This window comes from Lytechinus pictus, chromosome 2 (assembly GCF_037042905.1).
Source record: "Lytechinus pictus isolate F3 Inbred chromosome 2, Lp3.0, whole genome shotgun sequence".
NCBI lineage: Eukaryota > Metazoa > Echinodermata > Echinoidea > Temnopleuroida > Toxopneustidae > Lytechinus > Lytechinus pictus.
The window spans coordinates 29,475,143-29,502,008 of NC_087246.1; the positions used below are offsets into that span (position 1 = coordinate 29,475,143).

At 36.0% G+C, this 26,866-nt stretch overlaps 1 protein-coding gene across 1 annotated transcript; it reads right to left on the reverse strand.

Annotated features, from left to right (window-relative positions):
- Positions 1-1,093: 1,093 nt before the first annotated feature.
- On the reverse strand, positions 1,094-24,178 carry LOC135157955 (solute carrier family 15 member 4-like). Its single transcript, XM_064115164.1, has 8 exons — positions 24,051-24,178; positions 22,004-22,767; positions 16,790-16,916; positions 15,216-15,390; positions 13,250-13,409; positions 12,651-12,734; positions 9,030-9,369; positions 1,094-7,547 (listed from the first exon to the last, which is right to left on the reverse strand). The coding sequence occupies exons 2-8, from the start codon at positions 22,598-22,600 to the stop codon at positions 7,186-7,188; spliced, it is 1,845 nt and encodes a 614-aa protein (XP_063971234.1). The 5' UTR covers positions 22,601-22,767; positions 24,051-24,178; the 3' UTR covers positions 1,094-7,185.
- Positions 24,179-26,866: the final 2,688 nt, after the last annotated feature.

A 26,866-nucleotide genomic window follows, 5' to 3' on the forward strand; every position in this document is an offset into this window, starting at 1 on the left:
GGGGGTGATTTGTCAAGTAAAATTGGCTCTAACATAAAAACGGGCAAAAACGGGCAGCTAAATTTGGTATCGACTTAAAGCTTAGACGTCGGGAAAAATGATGCTGATAGAATTTAGACGGAAATCCACGGAAATAAAAACGTTTCTCATGTAAATGCAAAAAACATGGATTATCAGCCTATTTCGAGGAATAATTATCCTATAAACCTCCTGAAAGGTGTCTTTTATCTACTTTGAACCATTTCACACGAAAAAAAGAATATATCAGGATTATGTGGGAGCCATTTCAGATTCCTTTATGAAAAATTACCTGTGAAATGGCCTGTTTTTCAACTAGGTTATCATTTACGCGGCATTTCGCAAAATGTCACATTTACGATTTGAGGTAGGAAATTAACAACCTTTATGCAAATTCCGGAAAGAAATATTTTGCTGAAGTATTCTTCAAAGTGTTGTCTTTCAGCTGAGCATGACAAAAATTAAAAATCTGAAATTGCCCAAAATGACTTTTGGCGCACTTTCGTTTCGCCCCGGCCCACTGTGCGCCGCCGTCGGAAAAGCGGCGCCTATAGTCTCGCTCTGCTATGCAGGCGAGACAAAAATGTATTTGTTCAGCGGCAAGAAAATAGGTATGCAATCTCAATCAATCTATCAATAATAAAAAAAATCGACCGATCGATCAACCGTCCAAACAACCATTCACAAAACTATTCTGGATGGATGGATGAATAAATAAATACATAGATAAATAAATACATAAATGAATAAATTGATCGCTCGATCAATCAACCAACCAGTCACTCAACCGACCATTCAATCAATCAACCATTAGCCAACCAAACAACCAATCACCAGCTAAGCCTTCAACATCTGTTAATCAACCAATCAACTGACCAACCAACCAATTAATATGATTAATCAATCAATAAAACTATCAATCAATCAATTAAAATATCAATCAATCAATCAATCAATAAAATAACAAATCAATCTATCAAAATATCAATCGGCCAACCAAACAATAATTCGATCAATAACAGATTATTCGAATACACTCTGATATAATGAGAAAAATACTCCGCACAAAACGATGTTTATAAATCTTTGTCTTTATTATTACTGAAAATAAAATAAAAATATCTTCATCATGATTCAATACACTTCTGTTCACACAAATGAAATCTTTTAGTTTCATAAAAAATTGCAAATTAATCAAGATATTGCAATTACAGTAGTAATATCTCCAAACAAATAAATTGAATGCAAAATGCAAGATAAGGAACAGTGACACACATGACATGAAACCAATTTCCATAGTAATAAATCTTCAATTCACAAACACAAATATTGTACTGTTAATGATTTAAGCCTAGCAAGTTTATTTTTGCTGGTGGGAATATTTAGAAAAGAAAGAAAAATAAAGTTGTGATGTCAAGAACCGTAATAATGACACTTTTTAATCATTCCTACATCAGTATGAGTAACGTGAAATAGAAACATGATACATTACTCTCTGATTGGAACATACTATTGCATTGTGAGATGGCAAGACAGGGAAAATGTATCTTCGGTACCCGCCAGAACAGATTTTCGATTTTCACATTTATGTTTACCTAAAGAATCCATTTAGAAAATTCAGAGACTTATTTTGTTTTGTCCTGGAAGGTTGTATGTAAGACACATGGGCCCGCATTCTGAACTCGGGTTTAAATTAAACCCTGGTTTAAAGTTGTGGTTTAACTATGGAGAGCCAATTGGGGCACAAATCCCTAACAGTACACATCCAATTTATCAACTCATATGACACCCAAATTGTTCAAAATTATCTAGGAATAAGAACTGCAGTATTTTTTCTTCATTATGAAAGCAAAAAGAAATAAAATAGTGAACATAAGAAATATAAAATATATACAGAATTTTTAACTTTTGGCTTCCTATAATTTTAGCACAGAGTTAGACCATGGTCCAAGTTAAACCTGACTTCAGAATATGGACCATAGCTTTTTTTTAGTTTTCATTGATACTATCAGTACATTATCATTCAATAATGTCATAAGAAAAGCATGGTTTGTCATGTGAGATTATAAAAACTTTGAAATTATGAAAATATATCCCATTCATCATGGGGTTTATAATCTCTTGCTAAATTTACAAGGAATATGAAATATCAAGGTTAAACATTTTATTCTGAGTCAATATATGCAGCAAACTATAAGAACTACCCATTGAACTACATGTAGATATGCAGTGTAAAGTTTTGTGTTCTCAACATAAGAACAGTGTCCCCAAAGTATGTGAACTTGTATAATTATGACTTCAAAGACTGATATTTCTGTATTATGTCCTAAAATAACCCCCCAAAAATAATAATGCAAAAAAAGAGAGATTTAAGTCATCAGAAAGACATTATATTTAACTCTAATTAAATTCTTCACAATTACAAACTTAAATATGATTCAATCAATCCCTGAGTGATAGATATTCCTTTGAACTGATCAACTAAGCCTGGAGAATACACAGACCCCATTGCATGATGAATCTTAACAGTTGATTTTACATTATTATGGTCAGTGGATTCAACAATCAAAATGTGTTGTATGATCACTTTGCTTAGTTTTAAGTTATGGGGACCCTGGTATCAATTCATGAATGTTCTCTGCACTGAGTATAACATCAGCTTTTAAATACATATTTCAGAAAAGGTTCTTTTATTTTTTTAATGCTACTATGGTGAATGTAAGAAAATGACAACCTGTCAGTGTAGACAAACTCTTCAAAACATTGAACTTGAAAAAAAAAAATTATGCATAGAAGAGCCAAAACCTAAAGTAAAAACAAAAAATGGCCTAAATTCAGCTTATTCATTTGATTTTATCAAATGTCAAAGGGCTGAAAGAAACTCAACAAGGTTTTTATATGGCCCCAGGGACCAGCAGGGGAGAAGGGGATGGGGGGTGGTTAAAAGATTTTTCTATACATGTATAAAGTGGAAATGCTTATAAACATCAAGAAATAAACCTTGTCAAGTTCAACATCTGTCAATGATAAACTTCAGAGAAATCTTCAACAAGCTGTAGAAACTAGTGTTGAAAAGCCCCGTGGCATCTTTCTGGGCAAGCATTGCGTGTGACTTGAGTTACCCGACGGTCTCTGCAGATGCTCTACATCTAATATGCTTTTCACATGGCATTTCCTTAACCCCATACTATCCTTAACCCCAGACTATTCTTAACCCCATACTATCTTTTTTTGGTTTCACACTGTCTTTCTTAACCCCATACTATTTGCTTAGCCAGGGTTAACGCCTTAACCCCAGACTATCGCACAGCTTATGAAAATTGATGATTTTACCATACAGAGCGTGATTAACGTGCAATTTTGACTTCTGTTTTTGGCCAATGCTTAGCACCACTTTTCCTTAGCCCAGTTTCATTTCACACTGCATCTCTTAGCACCGCAATATGCCGGCTAATCCTGCTTTTTTGCAGGGCCAGATAGTACTGTACTATTTACCATGCTAGCCCACTTTGCTAAAACCCAGTGTGAAAACGAAGTGGGCTATGTTTAACCCCAGGAAAAGACCCCCCTCAGCCCCACCAATTTTCCGGGGTCAAGGACAAAAAGTGCAGTGTGAAAAGTATATAAGAGTACCTAGCACGTATCTCACCCATGGTTGCTGAGAGGTGAGCGAGCCAGTCTGGCTTACCCGCAGCCAAGACACATCACTTATTGGTATTCCAGGAGTAGATAAACAAGTGTTTTACTGGCAAAGAATGGTATACAACTGACAACAAACACATACATGTAAAAGGTCAATTATGCAGGCATTGAGCAAGCTATGTATGTCAGAGCAATTTGCGAGTAGGTTGAGGGTCAGTTCTCCTGGTCAAGATGATGACATTCGGTGAGAACCTCTGCTATACCCCCCAAGCAGCTCTCACTTAGGTAACACAAAGTCAAGACGGAGGTACCTCGTAACACCTTCAAGGTAAAAAGACAGTAGTTGCAGCAAACAATTATTTCGTGAGAAAGTCTTTAAAATCAAGATTAATTGTCAAAATATCATAACTCGAAATCTGGTACATTAATGTAAACTTATCTTTGTAATATAACTTCTGAAGGTTTCCATGGCGAAGAAGAATAGTGTAGTAGTAGAGATTGGGTGGTCCTTTTCAGGACCAACATATGCCCAAGAAAGATACATGGTGTACCGTGAAACCTACTACACTATTATCTTTGTAAAATCATGAAATCTTGGCTCAAAATCGATAATTCTAATGATCACTAACACAGAAAGGCATATGTGGGACAGTGTATTAATATTGCTTCGAAAAATACCAGACATGTGATGGACTTCCAAGCTGGTTTTGCTCATTTATCAGCAATTACTCATTTTCTTTTGGTTATATGGCATATATTTTTTTATTTATACATACAAACACTTTGGTGGTAATTTTATTGGATTCTGTTCGAACTCATTTTGAGATTGTTACCACAACTGGTATTTATCTTTAAACTAGCAGACCTGAACCTCTCACATGCTACCCATACTTCTGACATGCAGGTCACATGGAATACAATGCAATTAGAATAGAAGTCTAGCAGATAGGACTCATACAAAAATTGCATAGAAATCCTTGTTCACCTGCAGACATTATCCTGTTAAGGTGTGACAGGTGCTCAGAACACCATCGGTCTGCTTTCTTAGGTGAAGCTCCAGGGGGCCTTTTTATAAAGCTGTTTAAGAGTGACTTTAAGAACGACTGGTGATCCTTTCTAGTGGTAAATGATATTCACCATTAAATGTTCACTGGTGATTATTCAGCGCGGAAGGAAGGTTCACAAGTCATTCTTAAAGTCGCTCTTAACTTACGAACAGCTTTATGAAACACCCACCCGGTTTTTAAAAAAACATGGAGTTTGAACATAACACCAAATAGTGTACAAAAAAAAATGTGTATAATAACACAAGTGGGTGTTGAATAAACACCATGAACCCAACACTCGTGTAAACTGCATAATAAGGTCCTCTGTAAACACTGATGTTGCAGTTTCAACACTGTGTTTTGGAAGTGTTTTGTATTATCGTCCTCCATTATGAACAATATGAACAATAAAAAAAGTAATATTATTTAGAGAGTTCTTGACAAAACATGTTTTTTTCTTGAAGAATTATTAAAAGTTCTTGGAGCCCTACAGGGTAATGAGGAAGACTTGTTAGCTCAACCTAGTTAACATCATCCATGATAAAAGAGAAACTAAACTTAATGGAAATATATTGTAATAACCAAAATGTTAGAAATAGATAAGCAGCTCATAAAAGATGAATGAAGAAAAAACAAAATGAAAACTATACAACAACATAATGAGGTCACTATTCTTGACATTGGTTGAGACATGCCCCTGCAATGTGTAAAACCAAGTGCCTCATCAGCCTTCTTTCTCTTAAGTTCTAATAATTCAAATAAAATAAAGATATATATGTATATCTGCTGTAACAAAATTGATTTTGTAGGATTTTACACTTTATTTCCCAAAATCTAGTGAGAAATAACGAAGAAAACCATATGCGTAGATACATGAAGGAAGAAAATGTAGATTCAATGAACAAAGATAATGCTTGTAACAATATACAAAACATACATGTATTATAACTAAGGAATTTATAAGTGCACCGAAAAGGATAGAATAAAAGTATAAAATCTATAATGCAATTATCTGCATATAATAGCTCAACAGTAATATTAGGCACCAATTTACATATAAGTTTGTATATGATTTTCATGTACAAGAATAAGAAATTGCTTTGGTTCATGGTTTCAGTTGAAAAGCATTGGCACCATCACCATCGTCTCAAAATATTCCCATTATCTATAAAAATAGCATAGTAATTGTCAAGATGGGCTCATAAGCTTTATGCTTCAAGTCTCAACAACCAATAAGTATTGAGTGAGTGAGTAAGTAATTGGTAAGTGGGAAAGAAAGAAAAAAAAAAGTAAGTAAGTAAGTAAGTAGGTATTAAAGTAAGTAAGAAGTAGTTCCATGGAAGAGTTTATTGAAGAGGCAATTCTTGCTTAATTATTATAAAACATTGCTTAAGATTTTATGCCTCTTGTGGCGAGGTGGACTTAACATGGGTGGCGTTTCATAAAGTTGTTCCTAAAGTTACGCCTAACTTTATGCCTGACATAGTGCTCAATTAAGTACATACTGTAGGGATGTATTATTTAGTATAGAAAAGGTCACCATCCATGCGTCAAGTCAGGAATCACTCACTTTACAGACATTTGTGAAAGGATCACGTTCCATCAAATATATCACACATGCAACAAACATGTACAAAAACATATTTAAAGATAATGTAAAACACTACTTAGATTTTTGTACAATGTGCATTGTGTGCCATGCATATTACTCTTGCATAATCATTCTGGAATGTAAATGATTTATCAAATATATAAGGGGAATTAAAATTCATACCCTCTTTTTATTTTATATATCATGCTTATTTATAATATCTATCTTCATAGTTGTTACATAATTATGTCACTTCTCGGTGTATTATAAACCCATCTCACGCATCTCTCTCTCCTTCTCCAGCCCTTCCCCCTTTCTCTCTCCCTCTCTTCCTCTCTCTTCTTCATTTTTCACATCTCAAAATGTCTTAAATCCAATTAGCAGAGCCACATGAAATGCAATTTCCACAACAAAGTCTGCAGCTTTGTAGACACTTAGCTCTCAAGAATGAATTCAATCACCTTCAAGAACCCCTACAAGTGGTCTTATCCTGAAGAAGAAACGATAGTCCAGTAGGGACACGCACAATGGTCATCTCAAGATCTGTTATCATGTGCTCGGCCTGAAGAACTTCAAGCTCTCTCCATCATATCAACATGAATATTGCTTTAACTTCTCATCAAAATCTCCTGTGGAAGCATACCTGTATGTATAAATACTGCCCTAGACAGACAAGAAAAGCGGTCTTCAAGAGTAGGTCGTCCTCTTGCACACTGGGAGTTACAATTCAAGGGACACCAACTTGCGGTCTTGTGGTCATTCCCTATATGTGGTCACTAAAAGCAAGTTTGACTGTATCACAATGGGTCACAAAACACTAACCACTGATCACATGGTCACTTGCGGCCATTCACGCGCAAAGGTTTCTCTCCCTTCCAACAACTTTCGTCATTCCCCCGATCCAGATGTGGAATTTTTCCGCTGCACATGGATTGTTCTAGCCGATGATTTCAGGCTGTTGGGTCCTGACTGCTGGCCGGGGTGGCTATTCAAGACCTTACCGTGGTTGTAAATGAAGAAGATCACCGTGGCTATGAGCTGAATTCCGGCAAGCATGAAGAAATAGTAGGCAAGGTCCCCATCGTTGATGTTGCCACGGTCCTCTGGGTTGAACCATCCTATTTTGGGAATAGACAGTAGAGCCACCAGAGCGCTGCCACACAGGGATCCGATACCGTTGGACAGGCAGAACAGACCCATGATAAGACCTTGCATGGATTTAGGTGCATGGGAATAGGCAAATTCCAAACCTACAAGAAAAAAAAAAGAAGTGCAATTGAAAAACAGGATACCGGTAGATATCTAAAGGGGAAGGTCACCATGATGTAAAGTTGGTTTTAATGATAATTATATTATTAAAAAAACAAAACAGAAGAAACATACATGAATAATGAATTGGTTAAAAAAAATCCAAAGAATAAACAGAGAGTTTCTTGAGTTTCAAAGTTTTAGTTTTGTCCTGAGTAGCTCCACAAAATATGATTTCCTCAGAAAATTTGACAAGGGTTTCATGATCATCTCTGCATTATATCTTCAGACACATCTTTTCATACATGCTTCTAGGAGAATATTCTTTTATCACAGTAAACATTAAAAGATGGGGATTTAATCCAACAAATATCCAATTAGTTTCTATGAAAAAAAAGGAAGAAAAAGTCAAACGATTCTGATACAAAATGAGTAAGCAGTTGTTGAATAATCAGCAAATTGAGACAGATCTTAACCAAGCAATAACAAATTACAGGACAAAGTGCTTGATATTTAATTGGTGATCTTCAGAAGTTGTATTTTTTAAAAGAGAGATTTCACCATTTCAAAATTATCATCAACATGACCAGGGGCCCGTTGCATGGTAACTTTGCCATCGAATTGTAACTACCATGGTACAATGCTCAACAGCCAATCAAAATCAAGGATTCCATGCAAGTAACCATTGGATGGTAAAGTTACCATAATGGTAACTTTTATGCAACTCGGCCCAGGTAACGATTAAGGTTGTTGTTAAAGATTTTTATCTCATAATTCTTGCTCACTGCAAGTTTTGCTCTATATTTATTTTCTAGTCACAGTAGCCAGTATTTGACAATCCAACTGAGTAGGAAACAATGAAGACTGGTTAAAGATTGATCCGATGAAATATCCTTTTACTAACATGGCATGTATTTCATCATCATCATGTGAAATTTTGCTGGTGTGAAAAGACTTTATTTCTTTAATTATGGGAAAATCTTTTTTTAGTTTTTTTTAATTTAAATTTCAATTATTAGACAATCTATCTAAATAATGTCCTATTCAGACCCAATCGCTCTATCTAAAATAAATGAGGCCATTTGTGTCAAAGGGAAGAGTATCTCAGTGAATAGTTTTTTTTTTCAAGCTCCTGAACATCTAACTTTTTGAAATTACAATTCCCATGGACGATGAGACTTCCTAGATATTATCTATAATAATAATAATACCAACATGCTTATATAGCGCATATCACTGCGCTTAATTGGATATTATTACCCTGGCTTTAGCCTCGCAGCCTTTTACAGCGCGTTGGCATTTCAAGGAATAAATTCCTGCCAGGTACCCATTTACCTCACCTGGGTCGAGTGCAGCACAATGTGGATAAATTTCTTGCCGAATGAAATTACGCCATGGCTGGGATTCGAACCCACGACCCTCTGTTTCAAAGTCCGAAGACTAATCCAATGGGCCACAACGCTCCATCTATGAGTTGAACTCACCTGCTACACTGGCCAGTACTTCACTAATCCCAATGAGTATATACTGAGGAATCTGGTAGAAGATCCACATGTCTGCTGCATTGTAGCTGTCCTGAGTGTTCGGCATCGTCTCGTTCAAGGTGCAGTTCGGCACGTCGTTCACACAGTGCTTCCGTGCCAGCTCCAACCCTCCGGCAGTCAGCACGGACAGCATGCTGAAGATCATTCCGAAGAGGATGCGATAGAAGAGGGAGATGTTGTATCCCCTCCGGATCAGGCGAGGGTAGATGCATCGATCAAGGATGGGCAGGAGGAGGATCACCACCACAACGTCAAAGAGGCTGAGCCACGCTACAGGAAACTGTTTTACAAAATTGACACGTAGGACAAAAATAAGTACTCCCCAAGTCAAGATAGCTTAACTTACTTATGAAAAGGATTCCAGCAAGACACCTTGGTAGAAGTATTCCCACACCTACGGACTTGCATACATCAGAGATGCCAACCTGATCAAGAAATTTCAGTATTTTAAAGGCTGAAAATCAGTATTTTGGTAAGAAAATCAGCATTTTCACAGAAATACCATTGGACAACACATAAACTGAAACTTTAGAAATCAGTAATTTGCATGAAACCACCAGTAATCTTTCTCATTTTTCAACTTACTGAAAACCAGTACTACTTCGCAGCTCTGATATATGTATGCATGGAAATAAAAGTGATCAGCTATGTCATGCATGAATGACAACATACTTATAAAGGCAACTACTGTCATTTTTCAAAAGTCACAATCTGACTCTTTTTTCAGAATTTATTGACATTAAAAGGAGAGAAAAGTTATAAGAAAGGTGAATACAATTATTGTACCATTTCAAATTACATAAATGTTATGTATCATAAATATTTTATTATAAAGGACTTATCTTCACATTTATGACCTTCCACCTCAAACCCACAAGTTGCCCAAAATACATTGGAGATATTTTCAGTGTAACAAAAAAAAATCCTATGCTGCAAAATTGTATAGAGCTTTGTCAAAAGAAATAACTCACACAAGTACATGAATTATTAAGAAGAATAACAGTAAGAGCTTCAACAAAAAAGGTTTGAAGTTTGGGTTAAAGGAGTACTCCAGTCTGGAAATAATTTGATTTGAACTTGAACACATTAAGAAAAATCAGACAAAACAAAACACTGAAATTTTGATCAAAATCGGATAAGGAATAACAAAGTTATGGCATTTTTAAAATTTGCATTATTTCAGTCAAACAGTTCTCGGGATGTATTCATGAATATTCAATGAGCAAACTGATGATGTCATATCCCCACTTGTTCTTTTGTATTTTATTATATGATATGAGGTTTATTCCTTCAAGAACCAAAAATATTGGAATAGCAACTGATTACGAGCATTAGATATTCATTGCTGCAACTTATTTCATTACAAGGAGACATATCATTCACATGTGTATGAAAAAATTAAAAAAAATATGACTTCATGTACATGTAATAAATGGGAAAGTGGGGATGTGACATCATCAGCCCATCTAATGAAAATTTATGACGTGCATTAACTGTTTTCAAAATATATTGCTAAACTTTGAATTCAATAAATTTGCCATTTGTTATCAGATTTTGATGAAATTTTCAGCATTTTGCTCTATGAATTTTATTCTATTTATTTAGATATTAATATTTTTAGCCTGGAGCATCCCTTTAAAGGGCCTGGCAACTGACAAATCATGGGGAAATTTGCAAAAGGCCAATTGACTTGCATGATATAATCCGTCCGTCATGAGCGCCCGTCGGACTAATGCGATAAAATTCGGACAGCACACGAATTTGACCGATGGTTATTTTACTTTGGGTCGTCGCAGTTCCAGCTTCCAACAATCCCAATTCCTAGACTCATAGTAGGTCTCTTGATTGCTAAAGCAAAATAAATAACCTCTGTGGAGTAACATGTTTCAAAGTAAAAACATGCAGTTTACTTCTGGTTGGTTAGTCTACTAAATATTGCTCTCCTCAGATTAGACCTCCCAGACACGCCGGCGTCTATTACGTAACACCCCAGGCATGCAGCCGAGTGAAAGACTTGAATCCCTTCTCTGTTTTTTTAGATTAGCCTTGATTTCCCCATGATTTGTCAATGTAAAGTCGCTTTAACCCTAAAAGAGCCGGATTATTTGGACCCATCTCACAGAGATCTCGGCCGTCGATCGCCGCGAAGATTTGCACAGTGGTAGTGTGCGATAAAATCTACAAGGCTGTATGATTAATTTTTCTGAAAAAAAAAAAAAATTAATGAATTAATTATGATAATATATGCATGGAATAAAACGATTGCTCTTATTAACTCATTATGGCCCCAAAATTGCTATTTTTTTTTTCAGACTCTTTGTAGGATTCTGATCAAATGTACATAAAAAAAAAAATTGGTATTGCAAATTTTATTGTTTTTTTAATTTCTTATGCATTTCCTTGTTTTTGACTTTTTGTTTTTTATTGTTTTTTGATGGAAATTGTTGCAGACTTAATTCTGCTCATAAACAAGACAAAATTAATTAATTTAATCAGTAAAAGTAGAAATAATGATACATTTATGAATTTTGGCTAAATACATAATTTGCATTGGATTTGTACATGAATTCATGTTTTTGAGCAATTTTGGGTCTGACATGCACTTACATAATGTTGCGTAATTTTGCAACCGCGTACCAGGGCATCGCAAATTTGCGCGAGACTTGAAAGTAAAAAGTCAGCGAGCGGCGCGGTCAAAAATTTTCGCGCGGCGGATTAATCGCAAAAAATGTCGAGGGCCTTTTAGGGTTAACAAACTGTGCAAGCTATGTCCAGAAATCTAGAAAAAAAATGGTATCAAAGAAACTCTTGTACCTACTTTCTGGTTTAACTACAAATTTCATGGAATGGAGAAAAAGATTTTGGAGACCATACATGACTATTTTGGCTAATTAGAGAAAACCTTGCCTGGCGACTTATTGTTGGGGCTTTGAGGTGGAGGGTGACAATAATGAAATGCATACCATTTTTCAGCGCAATCATTCAGTAGGGAGTTTAGATGGGTGTTAAAACCTATCCATAAATGTACGTCTTGAATTGCCATAAAGGCCATTGTTATTAGGGTCAGTAAACTAAAACTTATATGATATAAAATAAGATGGATTGGAGAAAAGGATTTTGGAGACCATTTATGAGAACTAATGTTTACTTCTAGGAGACAGATATTTTATATATCTGTATTTTATATCTGACCACCCAAAGACCAAGGGGTATGTTGACTGCTTTAATTAAAAAATACATGAACATGTATGGAAACATACCTATGACGAGATCTCATTCATCTTCTGATACAGTAAAGTAGTCCCAACTTTTCGCCAATAGTTAATACAAATTTTAAAGAGATATTTCTCCCCCATATAGGCAACAAATAAAGTTCGGTGATTTCCTTTCCTAGGACTGGTAAAAGATGGTGAATCAACACATAAATTTTGTGAATCAGCCACATCAATTTACTATTCTTGGGAATGAGGTAGGTAGAAGGAATACTTTTTTACGCCTGGCTTGTTATAATTAAAGGTGCATGAGACTGGTATTAAAGCCATTGTATAATTATGTACTTACATTGAATGGAGAGGGCTCTGTACTGTTGTGTTTTGGTATCATAAACCTCATATGCAGACCTTGGAGTACAAATGTACTCTGCATCTACAAGATGAAACAAAAAAAAACTAACAAAATCAAACATATTCAGACCCTATTCAGGACAGGGCTATTTCAGATGTACATGTATCGAGGACTGGGGGAGGGAGTGGGGGCACCATGATGGCCCCCTTCAGATCTCAGCCACCATTTGTGCAATCGTGCCACGATTCAGCACACACATTCTTTAAAACATAAACTACAAGCCAGTATAAAAAAGAAATTCATACACAATTTTTTTAATTACCATGACTAAAATATATATGCACAATGTTTTTCGTGAAAATTTTATTTGCATATTTGACACCAAATTTCACTCAAGATTTCCATTTCTTTCCAGATGTCATCTTTGTAATTTTGTACTATAAATGCATGCTGTATTGTGTTTATCAGCAGATACGTGGACATGATCAAATCTTAATTAAAATTAATACCTTGAAAATAAAGTCAAAATCAGTGGTAGAATTTCAATAGTCACATATTTCAGCTTGAGTCTTCCAATGAGGGATCATTATACAAACCTGAAAGTAAACCATCCAGTACGGAACAAGAACAAGGAAGACGCCGATGACTTTCTTGAGACTCTTAACATCCTCTACCATTGAATCATGGAAACTTCCTCCATATCGCTTCTTAGCCATGTCAAGGAAAGTCACCTTGGGACAGGATGACAGCATGTGACTATTAGAGAGAAGAACAGACAAAGAAACAAAACGATGGGGAATTCAAATTGATTATCAACACTAATGACAGTCAATTAAACCACAATAATATACATGTACTAGCCTGAAGTATCCAGTTTTTAGCAATACAGAAAATACAGAAAATAGTCTTTGCTAAAATAATACATGCACACATAACTTATGTGACCATTGACTTTGTGACTACAAAATCTTATCAGATCAAATATGAATACATGAGACAACTCAGCCGAGTTTTGGACAGAATCTGCAAATGATTCTACATGGCATTTTCAAGTACACAAAATAACTTCTGTAATCTTTATCTTTTGACCTCATGACTCCAAAATCTAATCCTTTTAATATTTAACCAAGTTTGAAGTGGACATTAAATGGTTCTTCAGTTAACAGAAGAACAAGATATTTTCAGGGAGGCCAAAATGATGATTTCTGTGACCTTTGACACCATGACCCCAAAATCTAATAATTGTTCGCACTATACAACAAAGCATTATAGACATCATGAAATCAATGTTTGCTATGTACAACAAAACTAATTTACCATTAAAATGAGGTAATAATACTACAGGGAAAACAACAAATAACATACTCAGGAGGAAGTGAAACATAATACTTCTAAACATATCATTGTTCTTTATTTATAAACATAATCAAGTTTTCCTTCTATTGTCAGTCACATGTCAATGAACTCATATCCATCATCATGGTTAATTGTAGATATCATGGTTTCATATTGTTGCTTTCATTCATTGCTGTTTCCTTTGTGATAACAAACCTTTCGAATGCTATACCACAATTATAATAATGAAACTCAGGACTAGGTTGGCCTTTTCAAATATCAGCAAAACTCTAAGACTTGCAATTGACAAATTTTTTGTTGTTGTTGCTAATATTGTATTTTCTGAACCAAACATAATTGAATATGTTTAGGAAAAATGCAATTTATTACAAAATCATATGACCAACCAGTTATAAGGTGTATGGTAGTTCTACACTTGATCAAAAGTCATCTCTTGATGATACAGAATGTGATATTCAACTCTTTCCTCATCATGTACATGTCTCTCCATAATGTCTGTGTCTTTCATAAGGTATAAACTGTCTACAACCACAGGTTAAAGGGGAAGTTCACCCCGAAGAAAACTTTGTTGTAAAAATAGCAGAAAAATAATAACAAATATTGGTGAAGGTTTGAGAAAAATCTGTTAAAGATAAAGAAAGTTATTAGAATTTTAAGTTTTGGATTTGTGAAATTATAAACTAGCAGGTGCCCCATATGTTATGTAATATAAAATGCATGAATTTAATTTTTTTTATGGTTCCTGATGACTTATTTTTGTTTTCTTTCATGATCGGGTATGAAATGATTTTGTTTATTGATATACAAAAGGTAGGTAAATTTTCGGAGAAAATGACATTTCAAATTCATAGATTTTTTACCATTTGCTACGTAGGAATGCTGCTCGCATAATGAAGTCACAAATCAAATAATTAAAATTCTAAATACTTTTTAATTCTTTGATGGATTTATCTCAAACCTTTGGCAATATCTTTTAATATTTTTTTCAACTATTTTTACAATAAAGTTTTTGTCAGGGTGAACTTCCGCTTTAAGACCATGAGGGAGAGTACAAGTGCTAAACTACTGTACATTATATATACGATGCCTGCTTCAACACTGGAGGAAAAACAATTCCCCTAATGATGATCCCAACCCTATTAAACCAAACTGTACTTCTTCACAACCTAACACTAACACCCAAACACCCAAAATACTGAAATGTACCTTGTTCTTGTGATACTCAGTTCTTTCCTCATCTTGCGTCTCCTGAACGCCTGGGTGATGATCTTGAAGGTGTTTGGGAGCACACTGCCGGTAGGTTCTTTGGTCAGGAACATACATCGTCCGCAGGTGAAGACCATCAATGAGAGAACCACGGCCACACACACTATGATGTATCCTGAAGTAAGAAGAAACGGTTGGAATTCATATTTTCTAGAGTTGACAGGCTTGCTACTATTGCCTTTTATTATACTCTTCCAGAGGTACCCGGTAATCTTAACAAGTGGAATGCCTCTGGCCGTCTCACCTGCATCACGCGATTCAATATAGCAGCAGTGCTGATTTTGAAAACTACTATAACTCGCACAAGATGTTCAGTGATACTTGGTTACTCTTATTTCCACGTTTTATGAACTAGACCAATACACTTATAGAGATATGATGGCAATTCAACAAATACCCCCAACGTGGCCAAAGTTCTTTGACCTTACATGACCTTTGACCTTGATCATGTGACCTGAAACTCGCACAGGATGTTCAGTGATACTTGATTACTATTATGTCCAAGTTTTATGAACTAGACCAACACACTTTCAAATTTATGGCTGTAATTCAACAAATACCCCAATTTGGCCAAAGTTCATTGACCCTAAATGACCTTTGACCTTGATCATGTGACCTGAAACTTGCACAGGATGTTCAGTAATACTTGATTACTATTATGTCCAAGTTTCATGAATCAGATCCATAAACTTTCAAAGTTATGATGGTAATTCAACAGATACCCCCAATTCGGCCAAAGTTCATTGACCCTAAATGACCTTTGACCTTGGTCATGTGACGTGAAACTCATGCAGGATGTTCAGTGATACTTGATTAACCTTATGTATAAGTTTCATGAACTAGGTCCATATTTTTCTAAGTTATGATGACATTTCAAAAACTTAACCTTAGGTTAAGATTTTGATGTTGATTCCCCCAACATGGTCTAAGTTCATTGACCCTAAATGACCTTTGACCTTGGTCATGTGACATGAAACTCAGGCAGGATGTTCAGTAATACTTGATTAACCTTATGGCCAAGTTTCATGAACTAGGTCCATATACTTTCTAAGTTATGCTGTCATTTCAAAAACTTAACCTCAGGTTAAGATTTGGTGTTGACGCCGCCGCCGCCGTCGGAAAAGCGGCGCCTATAGTCTCACTCTGCTATGCAGGTGAGACAAAAATCAAGTTCAATGATTACCATACCATGTGAAAGATGAAGGGTTAATTTTCATCCTGACCTGATTCAAAGAATTTATTTTCAAAGCAATGATTTTCTATGCAAAAACAAAAAAGAAATGAACAGTTCTTGTACGGATCCTGGGGAGCTGTGCAGCTCAAAATACTCAGTTATGATGTATATACTAGACTCTTCTGCTACCGGTATCTCAAAATGATCGAATCTCCTTATATCATACCTTAATATCTTAATTTCAATATTTATGTGAAGAAAAGGTAAATCCAGCAACCAATGTAATTGGGGACTTTACACTCAGATTCAAAACATGGATTACAAGTACAGTGTAACTCACCGTAAAAGAAACTTATATTTTGTTGCACAAAGGCCACAGCTCCAAATGCTATGCAAGAACCAATATTGATGGACCAGTAAAACCAGTTAAAGAAGGTCCTGATCATATCTGGGCCCTCATGCTTTACCTGAACAAAAGTTAAATAAAAAATATACAAATCATGAAATTATAACACTTTTCAATCTACAAGTCAAAAATATGGTAGACCTATTAAACATTTGGTCTAAATCAGAGATAAGACTTAGTCCCTAATTTTCAAACTACATGTACCAGGGAGACAACACAGTTCCTCAGACCCCCATTTTAAGGTTAAACTTTGTGAGGCACATCCCCGTCAAAATAAAATTTGCCCCCCCCCCGACTTGTATCCAGAACAATGAATCAATTCATCTTGCATAATTAGTTACAATGAATCATTTGCAAGCCTCCAGTGGTTTGCGCAATGAATGAGTAGTAGGCCTACTAAAGTTGATTATACTAATTGTGGACTTTGATAATTGACTCACTAGCATTACAGATGCCCATATGACAATGATCCAGCAATTTAAAGGGGAATCCAACCCAAATAAAAACTTGCATTTAGAGGAAAATGGAAAATCAGACAAGTTGATAGGTGAAAGTTTGAACAATATCGGACAAACAATAAGAAAGTTATGAATTTTTAAAAGTTGTGAATATTGGTAATCACTACACCTATGGAGATTTCAAATTGGCCGCATATGGGATGTCAAAGTGATGTAAGGCAAGGACTACTCTTCCATATTTAGATTACAGCCCCAGGAGAATGGGTACTTGGGTGAAAACCACAAAACACTGATAATAAAGTACATGGCCTATGGGAAAGTTGTCCTTGCCTCTTGTCATGATATACTTACCCAATTGCCAATTTGAAATCTACATAGTCTTAGAGATCTCAATTCTAAAACAGCCATAACTTTCTTATTGCTTGTCCGATTTCTTTCAAACTTTCACCATTCTGTTTTATTTATTTTTCTCCTTTTAAACACAACATATTATAAACAGGGCTGGATTCCCCTTTAAGGAAATAATGACATAAAGGCAAAATTAAATGTCTTCTATTTTGATAACATCATGGAGAGTCAGTCTGCTGTGCAACATCTAATATGCTTTGGCCCTTTATTATTTTTTTCATGCAGATAAACAGAGTTTTTACATGTATCAGCATACCCAATTGAAAAAGAAAACACACGTAAACACTTGATGAACAGCAGTCTATTTTCAAATTAACTTGGTCTATCATACAGTTGTACCTCTGCCTGTATATAAAACAATGAAAATTGTTTTGAAAGGAAAACAAGTTCCAATGCAATGGAAATTTCAAATCAATTCATTCAAATTGCCAAAAAGTTGATATTCAAGTGCTGCTGTCAGTAGTACATTTTAGTGCCAATCTGTGGAGGAAATGTTGATCAAAGGATGTAAAAAAAAAAAAATTATTTGATTTTCTGGGTCAACATACTGCTACATCATTGTTCCAGAAGATGAACATGTATATCATTATGTACAGTACATTGAAAGTGAATTTTACAGTAAAAAAATCACATGTGATAACAATCATCAAAATCAGAGTAATCTTCCTGGTTGATAGTCACATGTGCTATTCATTTTTTTTTCATTGTTCATTTAATAGTATCATAACAGGCAAAACTGGATTCATCAGGAAGTTGTGGTTCTACTACATGTACCAGTCACAATATTTTCTGTTCATAGATCAGATGAGGAAGGAATCACACAGAGAAACAAACAACATAGTGATTTCCATTGACAAATTTTACACCCCAAGCCAACTGCCAACCTATTGCAGGGTGCGCTACATAAGTTTTTAGAAGCACTTGCCTGGTCGGGTATAGGTGGAATATACTTGCCCAAAAATCTATTTCACTTGCCCGAAAAAATCTTTGAAAGAAAAAGTTTTACCTCTCCAAAAGAAAGTTTTGCGGTTTTATAAACCATTGACCTTTTTCTCTCTTTTGACATGAACTGATCTACATTGTTATTGCATTTCTTTATCCAAAGTGATCTTATCTTGCCAAAATTAGGGTCAATTACCGTCAATATATCATATTGACCCTAATTTTGGTCATTCTACTGTGAGAATTTTGCTTGCCCAATTTGGGCAAATAGTTTTGGTCTTTACTTCATAGTGCTGTTGTCGGGAACAAAAATCCATGTCGACATGTCGCTTAAAAATTAATCCCGACATCGACAATGTCGACATGAAAAAGGGACTGTAATTTAGCCTAGGCTCCCTAACATAAAAAATAAATAATTCGAGCGTGGAACATAACACTCTCAATCAAATGTATTCACCTTGACACGAGTGATAACTGATATCCCCACACTAGATCTAGATCTATATAATACAGGCTCAGTTCGGGAAACATTTTCACTAAGCTATAGTGAATTCACTTCCAAAATCACAGATTAATCCACATTTTTTGTAGTTTTTGTACCACGATCCGGTCTCGAAAGCATAGCGCAATAACACTCGGAGCCAATTTGAGAATCACCAATTACAACAGTGATCATTGCGTATTATACGCTGGTACACATGTGCTGCAAACGCAAGCTCCTCCAATTGACAAAAAAAATAATGAGAATCGACCGATAATTTCAGTATCACTTCCGCGGCGATCCGTGCAACGATTTCCAAACGAAGGAAGGGAAGTTTTCTGTGACTTCGTGATATGAAGTAAGCGCTCAATTGCGGCGGTCACATGTTCGCTGCTACTCACGTTTATGTGAAAAGTAATGCATTGAGGAGCAACGTATTATCAAGCACGGAGAATAGCGATGGGTACATATTTCCGTGGATGGGTATGGTAATGCTACTACGCTACGCTCGCTATAGCGCTAGATATAGATCTAGAGCGATCGTCGGGATCAAGGGTGGCTCGATCGGGCAGGCCGGCCCCGCACTGACGTATTTCTGCTGCCGCGCAGCTCGCAGGTATTCTTTTTTCATTTAATGCGCTGCTAAGCTGAATAAACCTTTTAATCACGCCAATTACTGTGGATAAATGCTTCCAACTTTTCAGCTAAGCTTTACACTCGTGACTTTAGGCTAGACCCCTTTTTATTTTATGTTTACATATCGATGTGGGTGCGTGTGTGTCGACATGTCGGAAACATTGAAAATCCTTTGTATGTCGACATCAATGTCGATATGAGGCCTATCGACAACAGCACTATTACTTCAAAACACTTGCCCGACTCTAACTCTTACTTGCCCCAGGCAATCGGGCAAGTGCTTATGTAGCACCCTGCTATTGATTTCAGTACTTTACAACAGTGGTCAGTGGAAAATCACTGATATGTTAGGGATTCCCTGTTAAAATGGTCTACATGTACAATATAAATGACTGTATGTTTTTTTTTTAATCAACTTTTATATTTGAAGAAAGAGTACGTGGAAGTACAAACAAAATAAGGCCATATTCCTGTTTTAATACCTTTTGAGAAAACGTACATGTCTGATAAAGACAGTTTACAGATCTTGGCAAGTGAACATAAAATTATTATCCACAAAAACAATAATGTACCTACATGTATAGTCTGTTCTAAAGGTACTTCAGATTTACAAACAGTAGACCTATATTTTATGTGTACTTTGTCATCAACCTTTGCACAGGCAGTAATATATTCTGGAATTTATGTTATTCATCCATACATGCTATGACCTACATGTACATGTACATGCAAAATTATTAAAGGGGAATCCAACCTAAATAAAAACTTGTTTTTATAAGGAAAATAAAAACTTGTTTTTATAAGGAAAAGAAAAATCAGACAAGTTGATAGGTGAAAGTTTGAACAATATTGGACAAACAACAAGAAACTTCAAATTGGTCGCATATGGGATGTCATAGTGATGTAAGGCAAGGACTACTCTTCCATGTACTCCAATACATATCATGGCTAAAATTTCATTTTTCCCAAAAGTTCTATTTCAAATTATATTTTTCTTTCATGAGGACATAAAACAATATACTACATGTACCTGGGTTATATTTAGATTACTGCCTCAGGGGAATGGGTACTTAGGAGAAAACCACAAATCCCTGATAATAAAGTACATGGCCCATGGGAAAGTTGTCCTTGCCTCTTGTCATAATTTACTTACCCAGTTGCCAATTTGAAATCTACATAGTATTAGTGATATCAATTTTAAAGCAGCTATAACTTTCTTTAATATTGCTTATCCGATTTCTTTCAAACTTTCACCATTCTGTTTAATTTATTTTTCTCCTTCCCAACACAACATTTTATGGCCAAGGCTGGATTCCCCTTTAAAGGAGAATGAAACCCTTGAAACCAGCTGAATCCATATCAAAGAGAAAAATCAAAGAAACATATTGTTGAAAGTTTGAGGAAGATTGAATGAATAATAAGAAAGTTATGAGCATTCGAATATTGAGATCACTAGTGCCATGTAGATCCTCCCAACGGCAATGCGACCAAGATCTGTGATATCACACACGTACAACTCCCTCATTACTTTAGTACTTAATTATTTCACTTATATTCTCACTTTTATAGAGTCTGTCACAAGGTGAGGTGTTCTCTTTATGAGATGACAAGTACAGAGGTTTCACAACATTATATCATTGATGAATCGTTTGTCATATGATTAGAATATGAGCAAAAAGAGATGTTTTGGGGTATATTTTCAGTGTCCAAATGGGAGAGTTGTACGTGTGTGACATCACAGATCTTGGTCGCATTGCCAATGGGAGGATCTCCATAGCTATAGTGATCTCGACATTCAAATGCTCATAACTTTTTTATTGCTAGTCCTATTTTTCTCAAAGTTTTGTTGATCTTATTCTTTGATTTTTCTGCTTTCACAAAAGCTAACTTGCTCCAAGAGTTTCATTCTCCTTTAAGTACTTTAGCTGTCATTGACCCAATACTACATAGCTACCTGGCTATTGACACACATGTAAAATGTGTAAACACTAATGTTTACATGAACATGGTGTACACTTCACCATGTACTGTACTACAAAAATAACACTGTTTCCTTATTCCCAACTACATGTTTTTAGAAAGCATTTATTTTGGTTAATTTGTACGTTATACCGGATCAACCTCCCCCTTTGCCCCTTGCATTTTTGGATCATTGGGTACACTGTAAATTCTAATAACATACTTTCTCCAGTACATTGAGAATTAATGTGGGTTTGTACTTGCCTGTTCTGCCCCAAACGGTGAGAGGTTCGCTCGAACCGACCCGCCTCCAATCGCCGTCAAGAGAGTGGCTACCAACAACGGTCCAAGACAAGTCACTGGAGATTTGGCAGGTGCAGGTTCAATTTTGTGTCCTGTGGGGTCAGTCCTCGAAGCATTTACTACATCATGTTCATCACAAAAATCACACATAAAATCTTGATCGAGTGTGGCATAGCCCATGAGCACGAAAAATACACCACCGATGACATAGATGACAAGGCTGATAAAAATTGTCTTGAAGCGACCCAGGTAGGTGTCCGCAATCAATCCCCCAATGACTGAAAATATGTACGAAACGGACGTGAAGGCAAAAAAGACGTGCATTGCATTGTAAGACAACCAGTTATAGGGTTCTAGATTGAGGAAGAGGATGAGGTTTGAAGTGATGCCATAGTAGGCAAGTCTCTCGAGCATTTCCGTGAGCAAGATGATGAAACACGCCACCCTTCGCTTTTTACTAGAGATTTCGTAGTAGACAGGAGTCTGAGGGGAGTCAAATACTCCATCTTCCGAGATGGTCCTTATGAGAGGGCGCCTTTCTTCAGGCTCGTATTCCATAGTCACTTTTTAAGTGGATGATGTTTGTTGAAGAAATGACATCCAAAAAGCCAGATGTAATAAGGTTTACCGAGTATAACTTTCTTTCACTGGTCCTTGTCACCTCGACCCAGGCTTTCCTATCTGTCTACCAAGAGTTTGATGGGATTTTCTCAATTACAGTTCATCTGCAGAAATAGAGAATAGCATTTGATGCTAACATTAAAGCAGGCATGAGAAAGATTATCAAGAGGAAATTTCATTGTTTTCCTTCAAAATGTATTTTGATGGCATATCCTAACATGTCAAAACAATCTTAATTTATATTAATTGTGTATTGGTGATGAATTTAGACCTATGCTATACTACAGTACTTACAAAGAAAAATGGGCTTTCCAGTCATTCATGTGATCTGAATTCAACATCCTGCTTGCTTAATATCAGTCAACCCAATTATGCCAATCAAAAGCGTTGCTAGGCCTTTCCAGTAGGAAGGTGTGGAGGCCCTGATTACAGACAAATATCGATAGTGATTACAGACGTCTGGCAACCATGAATCTTGGAAGCGTTCTACATTGACCTGAGGGGGGGGGGGAATATTTTCATTAACATTTTCCAGTCACAGCCGCCAAATCTAATTTTCTTTTTATTTTTTTAAGGGGTCAGTCCTAACTTATTTTTAGTAACTATATTTTCATTTTCATTTTTAGAAGCAACATAAGGTATCGGCGCACATTTTTATCAACCAATTTTTTAAACCTTCATACGCATGAGGCTTAGGAAGGTGTAAAAATAAATAAAATCACCACCATTTACGTGATTTTTATCTGGAAAGATGGATTTCCTACTTCCTAGGGAAATCCATCTTTGTTTTGGACTTTGGTCAGTCTCTTAAAAAGTCTTTGGGAAGAGTGTCAAGACTCCATGAATGATGAAGAAGTATTTTTAAAAACATGCCTGGAGTCCTCAAGACTAATCTCAACTAGACAGGAATAACCTTCCTTTCTGGGGATTTATTCAACAATTTCTGACATTTTACTGGTGAGTGAGCCAACGCAGTTCAGCGGAACAACCAAAAACAGAGACTGATCGAAGCTTTTGAGTTTTGGTCTAAAATTAAATCTCAACCAGAATCCGATCATAGGACACTTAATATGATTACCTCAAGTATCAAAAGTGCTAGCTCATAATCATAATATATGGCTATGCTAAGCTAAGTTAAGCTAAACTAAAAAGCTTATATAGGCAATATATAGCCGGAACAACTCTACTCCAGGCCGCCGGCATGGCCGGGTCAGGCCCGGGCAGCGCAACGTACGAAGCCGGTGCCGCGCCGCTAGCCGAGCAAAATACCGTACGGTAAGACTACGACAAATGTAAAAAGCCTAAAACCATTGTTTTTCAAACCGATTTGTGACTAGGAATGATTTCCATTCTAAAAGTGGTCATTGAGAAGTCCTTATCAACTTACCAAGGCTGTAAGTGTAACCATGTAGACTATGCTCTTTTTCAGCTGTGGTAAACTTTATGAGACTTTTTGACCAGCATCCATGTTCAACAGCAAACCAAAGGCAGCATTCTCATCACATGATCTGCATAGCGCATGCATTGAGTTAAGTTGTTGTTGTTATTTTGAAAAGGCAAACTCGTCTGTCAGTTTTTACTATTGACATATTGTTGCCTTGCTTTGCTTTTTTTAACAAAACATAATATTTTTTTGTTGAAACTGTGAGTTTAAATATCAGTTAGAAAAAGTGAAAGGAAAGAAAAGTTCTCAGGAAATCGTGCAAGACCACCTCTCCTGGCCCTGGGCTGGCCCTGCTGCCCCGTGTCATACCTCCTAACATTACCCCCCCCCCAGTTTTATTTGCCGATTCTCTATCTAATGTACTGTCCTAGGCGGATCCAGGGGGGCCCGAGGGGCCCGCCCCCCCCCCCCTGTTGGCGGAGAAAATAAATAAATAAAAGGAAAGAAGGAAAAAAAGGAGGGAAAAGAGATCGAGGAGAAAAAAAGAAGAGGAGTGAATAAAATAAGATGACTGGAAGACTTGGAATAAAAAAAATGAAAATAATAGGCCTATTTCATGTCACTATATAAAATTTTTGCTCGACCGCGCTTCGCACTCGCATTGCCTGTTACGTGATTTTCATATCTTGTTCAATATGGAGTTTAAATATCAAGTTTGGAAGTCAATATACAAAATATATTCAACCGCGGAATCGAACTTTCATTATTTTGTGTGATTTACAAATTGATTTTTAAAAAGCGCTCTGTAAAAATGTCAGTCTTCTGGCTCTGTCTTGAATATTAAAACTTTCTGCTCGCGCTGCGCGCTCTCAAATTTTGATTTATCAGGTACCTTTTATTTTCGTGTATTCCATAAAGTTGTCAAAATATCAATCAAATATCAACGTCATCAGCTAGCGCTGCACGCTCGCATTGGATCGATTTTGATTAGCGAGTTATGTATGTCTCAATATTGATTATACAACAAACTACTTAAAATCCCCTTTTTTTTTAAATTACAGCTTTAAAAAAAATTTGGATCTCAATTTGCGCTCGCATTAATGGTTAAAAATAAATCAACTGATGCATCCTATTTATAATTACAAAAGTCACTTGAAATGTCCAGTTTTCAGGCCATACTATAAAAAATTATATATCATCAGATTTTGCGCCCTCGATCATAGATATTAATGAATAAGATATTGATTTAATAATTAAAATTTCCCTTTTGTTTAATCTCGCGCTTAGCAAGAGGAATAGGAAGATAGACATCATTTTCATAGACATGTGATAATAATGAAAAATATTAGCTCTTTATTAAGTGCGATCCATATCCACCTCACAATTTTCCTACAAAGTGCTTGAAATATAGCGTTGAAATTGACTCTTTTTTTCAGATCGGAATATCAAATAGTTTAAGCTCGTGCTTCGCAATCGCTTTGATTTTCGTGATAAAATTAAGATGTACTTACAATGCCTCGATTCTAGATCTAAATATGAAACACGCGCGCATGTTTATTAAGATACTCAACGTGTTCTCTATTTATTTATTTATTTATTTATTTTGTTTTATTTATTTTATACTGCAGGGTAGGCCTGTTCAGTTCTTAAAACTGCTTTACAAATTAAGGCGCCCTGCAGTTTAAAATACATGTCAAGATAACCATGAACAACAACAACAACAACAAACAACATCAAAAATACAAAATACAAAATATCTAACATCAGAAACAATTAATATTTAAATCATTACACAGTTTCTGTTCGCGCTTTGTGCTCGCATTATAAATGTATACAGGAAGATCCCCTATTACTCATTCTTTTCATGATTTACAAAACATGAAAAGAGTGTCCCGTCTTTTAGGTCTAAATCTCGATTTTTTCCGCTCGAGCTTCGCGCTAGCTGGCATCAATTGTTTAGTTATAGCTATCCTATTCACGAATACAAAAATTGATTACAATTTTCCGTTCTTTATGTAGAAATGTCAAAAATTTTCAGCTCGCGCTTCGCGCTCGCATTATTTGATTGTTGAAATATGTAACGTCTTCATGGCTAAGTGCAAGCAGTCCTTACAGGCAGAGGCGTCGATCCTGGGGGGCCGGGGGGGGGGGGCAGGGGGCGATCGCCCCACCAATGAAAATATTGGGGGGGGGGGCAAACATATTGTTTTGCCCCCCCCCCAATAATTCCGCATGTGCAAAAAGAAAATAAGATGGTAATGTTACAGAGAAATCAGCAAGCGAGATTGAGCTACACAACTCATTCTTTATTTAAAATCGTGCTCAAATTGTCCGCTTTTCAGATTGGAATATGAAAATTTTCAGCTCGGGCTTCGCGCTCGCATAATTTCTGTAGCAAAACCCCATAATTTCATGATTAAATAGGTGAATAGAATGTCCCGTTTTCAGTTCTAAACCTCAAAAGAACTCCCGCTTCGATTGGCAATAATCTTTTGTTGGATATAATCTTGTTCTTTATTAAAAACGTCCATTAAATTGTCATTTTTTCAGATCGAAATATCAAAATTTTAAGCTCGTGCTTCGCGGTCGCATCTATTGTTTTTTAGATACCCATCTTAATCATTGGTACCAAAAATGCTTAGAATAACAAGCTTTCTGGTCAGAATATAAAGAAATTTCAGCTCACCCTTGGCACTCGCATTATCTGTGTAGTGAGATATGTATCCTCCTCATGAGTTACTACAAACAGTCCTAAACAGGCACCTTTTTTCCTGTTTTCAGGTCAGTATACTAAAAAATTTCAGCTCGCGCTTCGCGCT